The following is an 11,382-nucleotide window of genomic DNA, read 5'->3' as shown; positions in this document are numbered from 1 at the left end:
TTCATTTGACATCAAGGCATCCAGGTAATTTTCAAACTATTTATTTGATAGTTAGTTTTTTTTAATCTGTGTAACAGGAACAACTTTTCCCTCACTTAACTTAACATTAATCCGGTACAGTATTACAGTAACACCCAGTATGGTAACACCTACAGCACAACGCTTCATGGGGTCACACAGACACAAACACTATTCAACTCAAAAGCACCTCCAGGTGAAAGGAAACAAACTAACACACACACGCACACACACGCGCACACACACACACACAGTGATCACTACAGAGACAAGGTGGTCTTGTAGAGAGTTTGTGGGATGCTAAGCGCTTCAGCTATGACTCTTAAGTGCATGTAAAAGAAGGAATGCGGTTCTCGTCTGGGTTCCTCGGCTCAGCCTGACGTTTACTCCTTGGAGTGCATGTACAGTAAGAGGTCGGCGACGCGGTGGCTGTAACCAAACTCGTTATCATACCTGTAACAAAAAAATAACACCACATTGTTAGCATGTTACACGACACACTGCTGATTATTTTCCTACAGCAGCATCCGCCCAAGTGTTTTATTCCTCTTATACCACAGCAACTTACCAGCATTTCATTTTTTTTTTTTTAAAGCTATTAAAGCGACGTGGAATTTTATCCGTTTCTAATTACATTTAACATTGTGAAACCTCTCTTTCGGACGCTGACACTGGAGACTCCTTCCGTAAACGTTAAATAAACTTCTCCTTACGAACGAGTACACTTTATTTTACATGCAGCGTCTGCTGTACGAGCCCCCGTGAACGAGCGGTTACCATAGAAACGATAGGTATTAGAACGAGTGCATTGATATTAATAGTACAATAAACCTGTGATCTGTGGCAGCACTAGGCCAGTACAGAAAATAAATCGACACCTTCTGACCAATCAGAATCCGGAATTCGACAGCGCCGCGCGTTAAAGGTGTGTTCGCTCGCTTGATAACGTACCAGGAAATGAGCTTGACAAAGTTGTCGTTCAGGGAAATTCCGGCACCGGCATCAAAGATGGAGGAGTGGGTGTCACCGATGAAGTCAGAGGACACGACCTAAACAAACAGAATACCAGTAAGCACTCGTGCTACATGATGAGTGCGTGAACACAATTTTATTGCAGATTATTTTGACTCACAGAGTCCTCAGTGTATCCCAGAATTCCCTTCAGAGATCCATGGGAAGCCTTCTTGACGGCCTCCTTGATGTCAGCGTAGCTTGCGGGGGTCGAGAGGCGGCAGGTGAGATCCACGACGGAGACGTCGGCCACAGGGACGCGGAACGCCATGCCAGTCAGCTTCCTGCAGCAAAATAGTGGGGGGAAAAAACCCGTTCATGTTTGTTCTGTTTAAGGAACGGCAGAGCGAAAACTCTATGTTTGTGTTCCTCCTGCTGACCCGTTGAGTTCTGGGATGACTTTGCCCACGGCCTTGGCAGCTCCTGTGGAAGCAGGGATGATGTTCTGGTGAGCGCCGCGGCCGTCGCGCCAGGCCTTGGCGGAGGGACCGTCCACCGTCTTCTGGGTGGCAGTGTAGGCATGGACTGTTGTCTATGAGAGAGAGAGAGAGAGAGAGAGAGAGAGAGAGAGAGAGAAATGAAGTGTAAGGCTTAAAAGGCCTTTTTTTTGTTTCCTACTTATACAAATAAGCAGGAAAGAACGTGATGAAAAATAAAGGTTTAACACCGTGGCCTGGTATTAAAATGGCCGAGTAATTGGGGTCAAAATGAATCTAAAGCAGAAATGATCCTTACCATGAGGGCCTCCTCGATACCGAAGCTGTCATGGATGACTTTGGCCAAGGGAGCCAAGCAGTTAGTCGTGCAGGATGCATTGCTGTCAGATACACCACCAAGCACCCGGGTTATCGTTATTAGTTATTATTAATATTATAAACTAATTCAAAGAACATGCACAAAACTGAAAACGTCTAGTCATCAGTAATCATGTGATTTAGAGATAAATAAAGTTTCTCTTATTAGTTAAACGTGCAGTCGAGCTGATTGCTGGGTTGCACCAAGGAGGCAGTTTTTTTTTTAAGCAATTTTAAACATGAATTAAGAAATGTAGAATTAATTCTAATTATACCCCATGACACATTCAGTCTAAACAAGTAAACAACAACAATGTGCCTGAATATCGGTTCTCTTGTTTCCCCCTCGTCGAGAGTGAAAATGAAATTGATTCGGAGTTTAAAGTAACTATATTATAGTAATTATAACACAGGATTACAATTCAACTAGATTAGTTAATAAACTTCAATGATTAATAATCACGATTAATCCCTGTTGGTGCGATCCCCCGCTAAAAAAGCCAAAGTTTTATTTTAAAAAAAAAACATTAATAAAGAAAGTTTGCTTAGAAAGCTGAACTCACCTGACGATGGTCATGCTGGAGGGGTCGTACTTATCCTCGTTGACTCCCATCACAAACATGGGGGCATCGGGGGAGGGGGCGGAGACTACCACGCGCTTGGCTCCGCCCTGCAAGTGAGACTGTAGAGAACACGCACACGAAAATGTGACTCAAGTTGAAGAAAGTCAGTTTGCTGAGAATAATTTCCTGCTGTGATGTGGGTTGCTGAGACGTACAGAGGCTTTCTCGATGCTGAGGAAGACTCCGGTGGACTCGACGACGTACAGAGCGCCGGCGTCGCCCCACGGGATCTCAGCGGGCTTCATGCTGACAACAGGAGGAGGAGAAAAGTGTTCAGTACAGCCAGGGCCTCGTTTAGAAAACACTCGTACAAATTCATATCCAAGTAACGACTCCTCGACGCAAATTTAGACGAAGACGTGAAACATTTTCCCGCGTTTATGAAATGAGCCACCTTATATTTCTGCAGAAACGTTTCAGAAATCATGTTTAAATTATATTAAACACATTTTAAATCTAACGAAATGTATGTATATATATATAGACGGTCCCTATTGTTGTTGCTGTTGTGTGTTTAAGTTTTCACGCAGTGTTGAAGTCTTTAGTGGCGTGAGGAGAACAGCGCATGTCTTCCTGTCTCTCTCACTCCACTACGCAAATGTGTGTTTTCTGTCCTGATGCCAGACCACAAAGCCGTGTAATAACAGACGAGGATTTGAGACTCTTTGTCAGTCAGAGAGAAAGGGGGGAAAAAAGCGAGTGCTCCTCTACTACACGCGTTTCACATACCAAACTGGGAATTTTTCTTTCTAAGCGATGTGTGTGTGTGTGTGTGTGTGTGCGTGTGAGACCCTCACCACTGGAAAACGGAGATACTCTGGCCGTCGACGACGAGCTTGCCGTCCTCCATGTGCACCTCTCCCTTGTAGCGTCCGTGAGTGGAGTCGTACTTGAACATGTAGACCTGTAGGAGAACACATGTATCCCAACATCGTGACCTCTACGATATTCGCTCACATGCTGACGAATTACGGGGTCAGGAGGTCAATTCTCACCATGTACTGCAGGTCAATGAAGGGGTCGTTGATGGCCGAGACTTTAATTCCTTTCTGCAGGCAGGCCCTGAGGACCAGGCGGCCGATGCGGCCAAATCTGACGAAACAAAGACGGACCACGTTTAAAAACAAACACACACACACGTATTTCTTGATCATGTGACTAACTCCAACATATCGGTGCTTGCGTTCGCTTACCCGTTGATTCCGACGCAAAAGTTCGACATTATTACGGGTTAATGGGTCGCTGCTGCGAGTTAGGATCTGCGGGGGAAATAAATAAATAAATAAATAAATAAATATATACATTATTTACGCTTCAAGCAACAATCAGATTCAAAATTGTGCATCATTACTGAAATAGTATGAAGAGGAGAGCTGTAAACATTTTAAATCTCATGCCGCTTGTGAAGTATTTTATCACGGTATCGAGATCGTATCGTCATATCACCCAGCTCTACAGCACAAACACCAGCATGCCCATTATAAGTGGTTATTAAGCACTTAATAATCCAAAATCCTCAAATCATTAAATCGGTACGTATTCAAAAGGCTCTATAATGAATCATAATGCTGGTTAATTCTCTATTAGGAATAAAATCAGTGCTGAATCGTGTGCCAAGCCCCCGAGCTTTTTTTTTTTTTTTTTTTTTTTAAAGAACTTTTAGAGAGTGTATGATTTGGGTTTGCGCTCGAGGGGATCCCGTTGTTCTGGCTGTCGTTTGCACGCAGCTCAGAAAACTCGGTGAACTTTCAGGCTTGGCTCGGACTCGGATCTTTTGTGTTGCAGGCAGAAATACAAACACGAACGTGTTGCCAAGGGCGACTGAAAGGCCGGCTCAGCGACTCCGCTGACTACTGAATAAACCCCTTACAGGTTTGTTACATGGAAGATTTATTGTGCTTCCTGCTGTAACGTGAACAGGAAACAGGACAAACCTCAGAGAGGCACTGGAATAAAAATTCCACAAGAGTGAAAATGTAGTCCTTGCCAGTCATGCCAAACTGAAGCAAGTCTCTGCGAGCTGTACGAGTTGCGCAACATGAATATGAACTAAACCGAGAGTTTTCCCAGCCGACCTTATAAGGCAAGCTCGAGACAAGTGGGAAAGAGCACAGGAAGTGGAAGGCGCCTTGTTTAGGGTACATCTGGATCACAGTGTAATAAGTAAGGAATAAACCCACTGCGTGCGGTGCTGTTATAGTAAAATAATCAGCGACGTGACGGTTGTGATGAAGCGGCGTTCCCGTTACGGTCCGTGTGAACGAGCCGTTAGTATAGAAACGAAAGCGTATTATTTTAACGAGCGCAGTTGTGCAATATGCAGCTGCACAACTGTCAGTGCTGCTGTTATACAAACTCAATCAGCAACCAATCAGAATTCAACACTGCCGTGGCAAAAGAATCAAAAGTCCACGTTGTGTTGCACAAGTGATGTGTTGCAGAAACGACACAGTTCAGGATATTACAACATTCTTACAGTTTAACGGAAATCCCGAGATGAATCTAGAGAGTTAAAGCAGCGCAGAGTTCATTCGGGTCGTTGTTTAAGTCAAACGCGAGCGCCGATTCGTCCGATTTAAAACAAAATCGCGACTCTGTAGATTTAGTGTGACTGCGGCTAAAGATGGCTGACGACTTAAAGCTCCGATTAAAATCTCAAGCATGTGAGCGCTGCCACGACACTCGACAACCAATAGGAGGACACCGAGCTCCCAAAACGGGTGCAAATACGGTACTGGCGATGGCGAAACGATGGTAAAATCAAACAGCAGCAGAGAGGTGGTCTCTACGAAGTCTCTCCACAGTTCTACTGTCATAAGACAAATAAGGAAGCGCCGCTGAAAGAAACCCATCTTAAGGGTAGGCAGATAATTAGGAATAATTACGGACAATCTTATGTCGAATCTATATAATTATGAATACAGGCAGACTGTAGTCATCGTAGGTAGGACTAGGATCTATTCTCAGATGGAGGACACACGTGATCGCATGGTCATTTATACGGGGTGTTAGTCAGGAAGTAATTGAGATTAAGTAATTAAAAGACAGGAAGTCATTAAGTTGAGCAAAATCCACAAAAAACACGATACAGCGAGTGAGAAAGGAGGCAAGTGTGTAAGGGTGAACATGTAGCGCGTATGTTGTAAATAATAAATACGAATGTAGTGATATGGAGCTTTACTCTCATTGGTTGCTGACTTTTATCAGGATCTCGTACAAAGTGACCTCTAATCATCTAATAATCTTTTTTCCTACATATTTGTTTCCATCTGACTTGAGCAGAAGTGATGTGTTCCTCAGTGGAAATGCGTCTCTCGGTAATGGAGTGGACCTGCCCTTGCATCTGGCTCAGAAGACACGGTAATAATCTCCTAATGTGATAAGCGCGTGTGCACCTAACACAGATGGATAATCCTAATCTCTCAGGTCCTTCACCCAGTGTCTCAGAATGTTCAAATGCACACACCGCATACAAACCCCCACAATTTCTGCATCCTGGTGAAATATACCAGCGACGACGTGAGGAATAAAACACTGTGTGGTGCTGTTGCAGGAAAATAATCTACGGCGCGTGGTGTCGAAGCACAGTCACCGTTACCACCCTGGCGTCGATTAGAAGTGTTTAATTCCTCTTACACCACAGCGATTAATATTTTCAATTCGTGAAAGAACACGTCGCACTTTTTATCCATTTATAGTTACATTTCGTGTCCATGAAACTAGTTTGTTATAGCGGCCAGCGCTCGTTCCCTCGCCCACCTCCTCTTCTCTCCTCTCGCTTGAAGTTAAACCTGAAGTTGCTTTTTTTTGGCACTGGAGACTCCTTCCATAAATGTTAAATAACCATCTCTCTACAGAAAACATCACGTATTAACGATTAGATATATTTTCAGTCGTTATTCAGTTTAGTCCCCATGAACGAGCTGTTGCTATAGCAGCGAGTGAGAATTTTTATAACGAGTGCATTAATATAAACCTGCCGTTTACAGCTGGAATGACGAATAAATAAACGGTAAAAGTGCTGTTTTCGTGTGCACTGGTGCTCGTCCAGCCTGTGCAACGAGAGGCGTCTGAAGTGACAGCGGCGCGTCATGCCTGGCCAAGGACGCGAAGAACGTCCAGCGCTGCAGTTTTCCTTCCTATCTTTGTTCACGTTTCCTCCTCCTGCTAACCGATGAGCGCTGTGTTTCATGTTTAACTCTGCTGTAAGAAACAGCGTGAGGAGAAATCAGGTGACGAACCGTCGACCTACGCTGTGGTTGGAGAACCGTTTGGTAAATAAAACAGGAGAAACAGGTTCCGCACGGCTGCTGCTGTTGATCACTCGTGTCATGTGTTATTTATTTTCCATTGATTTGTGCCCTTTTTTTTTTTTAAAAAAAGCTGACTGCATCTATACAGTGTATTTATGTAAATTATAAGTTTAATGGTGAAGCATGACATAAATTATAATTATTTACAATGTGATTAAAAGGTGCCGTTTTAATGTTTTAAATCACGTTATTGTATTTTGAAGACAATTTACAAAAAGAAAAACTGTGATGCCACGCATTTCGTTGGTTTGTTTATTTCCTTGTGTTAACATTTTTCAGGGACGGGAATAAGCTCCGCCCCCAAGCCAGGACAGAAGGTAACATTTTTCAGGGACAGAAATGAGCTCCGCCTCTGAACCGAGACAGAAGTTCATTTTTCAAGGACAGAAATAAGCTCCACCTCCGCGTCAGGACAGAACTGAACAGTCCTGCCTCTTTTGCTGTAGAATTAATTGTTAGAAATTAGCTGTAAAAAACAACAAAAAACTCATGTGGATATAACCAAGAAACTGTGGTTGTTTCGATGGATGAGGAAAAGACTCATCATCGCTTTTATTACCGTTTCACAGACAGCAACTCTATTAAAAAAACCAAACAAAAAACTAAACTAAACTCCAGCTTCGCGGTCTGAGAGGCCGTCTCACGCTGGGATGACTTCGGTGAAACAGCTGTGTCAACCCAGTTAAAGTAAAACTCCTCATCCAGGACAGTCGATCTGGGTCAGTCTTCCCCAGGGACGTGCCCGTCCATACGAACGGAGACAGTCCACGTTCGTTTTGTTTTTCCATCACGTTTATTCAGAGGAACCAGCGACTGACATTGAGAATAAGAATCCCTGTTTGGGAACGTTTGCATCAAGGGAGGGGTCTCTGGCAGCCATTTTGAGGAAGTGCTGTGTCATGGTGTGGTCATTTATACACCTTCATACCTACTGCAAAAAAAAAGAAAAGAAAAGAAAAAGGAACCTCTCCTACACCTCGCACAGGACACGGATCACAATGACTGTCATTTCCAAAGCTAATAAAATGGGTTTGTGTGTAATAAGAGTTACACATACCGAGAAAGACTAGCTTGTATCACCTCACTCCTACTGCTCTACTAAACTTTCCCCCTTATCAGACTGTCTGTCTCACCACCCACCCTTACTCTCTCTCTCGCAGTAATTTTCCACCAGAGAACACGGACCAGGAGGCGAAACACACAGCACACACCTTAGAAAAACACTCATAAAACCAGATATGTACACACTGAAGGCCAACCAGCCTCTTTAACTGATCTGTTAGGTGATGCTTCTCACACTTGGATATTCTGCAGATGTGCCTCAGTCTCATGCTGCAGTGGGGTCAATAAGACGAAGGACACGACAGGGACGCCGCCATCGAACAGATGTGCAGCATGCTGTGTCATCCTGCAGACCACAGCACCTCTGCAGGACCTATCGATACTCGATAAACTCCATGTCTAGGAGTATTTTTATATATCGTAACACTACGCCGAGACTTTAATAACACTATAACGGCATACGTTACATTAAAAATTAAGACTAATAAAGATTATACTGAGAAAATGATTTGACTCCTAGATACACGATTCTATCTTGACAACTCTTATTGTTGGTTATCACCCATCCCTATTCAACTTAGTGTTTTTCATCATGGATGTATATGATGACATTATGCTTTAAGAAAGAAGTCATGCTGGATAGAATACAGGGGGGAAAAAAAAAACAAAAACAGAATCACAAATCAAAAGTGAATCGAGTCATCTTCAGGATCTGGATGTATCCTAACCAAGCCTAATGTTTTTTTTCCTAAGGGATAATCACATGTTACAAAGCAACAAGAAGTCATACTAGAAAGAAATAAAAATAATAACGAATCATGAATCTGAATCAAACTCTCGAATCGAATCGTGAACTCGATACAGATTCGCATTGCTACATAATAGTACTTAAGACCATAATTAAATATTAAACGCTTAAAATAGGTTCTGGTATAGCTTCTACACCTTTAAAAGTGATAATTAGAATAATTATCTATATGAAGCAGCATAAATTGTTAAAAAGTGAGGTAGACAGTAACGGACGGAAGACAAGCCCCGCCCCCTCAACGGATCCGACTCATACCGGTTCTAGTTTGCATCAGCATCAAAGATACCTGACATTCATCACGTACACGGATTGCGCCATTTAAGCTACGAGTGAGCCTATAAAGTCCACCAAATTTGCTCAAAGTCAAATACGTATGATTCCGAAGTGGTCGCTTTATATAATCAATGATACATATATATTTGAATCGGTCGAACACGGCTCGTTTAAGTGCAGAATTCAGACCCGACTCACGGGCTTTGTCGCAAATGACTCACAACTTGACATTAAGTGCACTGCGTAGTGCGCCGAAGCGTGCACCGTTTAAACACACTCCAATTGCGCGTATGTAGGCAACGAGTATTAATTTGGGACTCGGGTATGAAAAAACACTTGTCTGACCTTGACTGCGGATGCCGACCTTCAAGGCGGATGAGAAAGCATCCATAAGTACGAAAAAAAGAAGAAAACAAACGTACGAAGCGAAAAACAAGACGTTTATTACTTTCTTGACAAAGTGGAAGGATTAAGAAGACTAATACCGTCACCATTATCATCATCATCATCATCATGGCTGCTCGGTGATCACTTAGTGATGGAGGAATTATAATATACAGTACATTAACAATACATCGCATTGACTATCTTAATGAGTATTTCTGGCACAAAAGAGCATTAAAAACCATCCCTCCGCCATGTCAGATGGTACATTCTGGAAAGATGACGCAGCGCGCGTTCATCATGAGCAGCGCGCGAGGCACGTAGACATCACCGTTTCCTTTTTTTTTTAAAACCCAGTTGATGTATTCTGCTAACTGCAAAGACGTGACGCTTATTTATATAAAAGGGGGGGGAAAGTTCGATGGAGAAAAAAAAGCACATAATTCAGCGCTGGGTTTTAAGCAATGAATGACTGGTTCACGCCTCATTCATTCTCCTGCATTTTTATTAGCTACCAAATAAACATTTCACAGCTACAGCTAGCATCTTTTAAACTCATAAGCATCAAATAAAAGTTAAGGATTACGCTCCAGGGAACAGCTTCCTTAGTGAATTAGTGATTATATAACTGTGCGGCTAAGCTGCGTCCTTGTACCGAGGCCTAAACGCAGCACGAAGGGCACATCCTCTTCGTCTTTTTCTCCTTCTCTACAGACTTCATTAAGACAGCTACATTCTTTTTCGTAACCTATGATTCTTTATTGTAAATAAATAAACGTTTATGAACTTCATGCGTAAAAGTAGCATGAACTGACTTACCTCCTGTTCTCTGTGATGCTGCAACTACAGTGCGCCCCTTCCGTCTGACGCCCCCCTTTTTATATACTGGGCACGTGCACGGTTCTGGTCTCCTGGTAACGTGACGTAAGGGAACCTTTTTTTAACTAAGTTGCACGAGCGGACTGTCACGGATGCCATGGAAACAACGTGGCGGGCGAAATAAGGAATTTAACGCATTAAATTAGCGTCTGATGAAAACGTACGCAACTTAAATTAAACGTGTCGAGAGAAAACGACATCGACGATGATGACTGTAGATTTCGCTGACGGAGATTTAATGTAATCTTTTCGAAGTAATAATAATAAATTTTGGAAACATATATTTGCTAAAAGTACATTTTTTTTCTTCGACCGAATGCCAATTATATACTTATATTTCCTGTATAAGTGGACTACAGGGCATGATCTAATGTCTCTATGCGCCCTTTTTAGTGCACTACATGTCCGATAGGAGGCCATTTTGAATTCGTTTCTGTGGTATCACGTGACCCTGGTTGCGGATACAGGCAACGTGCGAGATAGAATGTAGCTTGTGCTGCATTCCGCTGTGATGACGCGGAGCGCAGAAAGGCGCGCGCGGAGGAATGGTGCATTGTGGTCCGAAGCTAAAACAGCTCGAGCGTTCACTAGAGTTTATGCTAACGCTGCTAGTTTAGATTAGAATGAGAAAAATAACAAAACATTCTGTCAGAAAGTGGACTAAAACCTTTGAAACGCGCTCCTAGGGCAACATAACCCGAAAATAATCTGATTTTATTCAAAGAATGTTTTAAACTCCACGACCATCAAAATTTAAACTATTAAAATCATGTATTTTAAACAATAAGTGGTTTAATATGTTTTGAATGCTCCAAAAAATCAATATTGGCTAAGGAGCATCTTTACCCTCACTGAAAATTAGAGAATTTATGAATCTGTGCAGTTAGGAACCACTGCCACGCCCTCCTGTCATCATAAATACTGTAACATCAGTTACCCAAATGGCTAATTGTAGTCGATTAACTCGCACTTTCACAGATCAGTGCGATGAGATTTCATTCAGTATCCGAGTCTCGATTTTCCCTGTAAATCTCTCAGAATAGAACACTGATGAAAATGCATTTGCATATTGGAACACAATTGGCTCTTATGTTTTATGACATCGAAACATGTGCCTGTTCGGTACTAAAACTTTGTTTACTGAGATTTTCAGCGCCTTCTTTATTTTATCAATACAATTTCCCCACTTTGACCGCTCGAATGAACTGCCCCAATTA

At 42.6% G+C, this 11,382-nt stretch overlaps 1 protein-coding gene across 1 annotated transcript; it reads right to left on the bottom strand.

Annotated features, from left to right (window-relative positions):
• Positions 1 to 25: 25 nt before the first annotated feature.
• On the bottom strand, positions 26 to 10,120 carry gapdhs (glyceraldehyde-3-phosphate dehydrogenase, spermatogenic; the record flags this gene model as incomplete). The annotated part of the gene is given in 11 exon segments (NM_001201008.1): positions 26 to 471; positions 970 to 1,067; positions 1,151 to 1,313; positions 1,410 to 1,561; positions 1,765 to 1,846; positions 2,387 to 2,505; positions 2,602 to 2,692; positions 3,244 to 3,350; positions 3,442 to 3,538; positions 3,640 to 3,705; positions 10,106 to 10,120. Coding segments are annotated over 10 exon segments (1,008 nt in total). The 3' UTR covers positions 26 to 401.
• Positions 10,121 to 11,382: the final 1,262 nt, after the last annotated feature.

The sequence above is a fragment of the Ictalurus punctatus genome, chromosome 23 (genome assembly GCF_001660625.3).
Source record: "Ictalurus punctatus breed USDA103 chromosome 23, Coco_2.0, whole genome shotgun sequence".
Lineage (NCBI taxonomy): Eukaryota > Metazoa > Chordata > Actinopteri > Siluriformes > Ictaluridae > Ictalurus > Ictalurus punctatus.
This window is presented reverse-complemented; position numbering and strand designations above follow the sequence as displayed.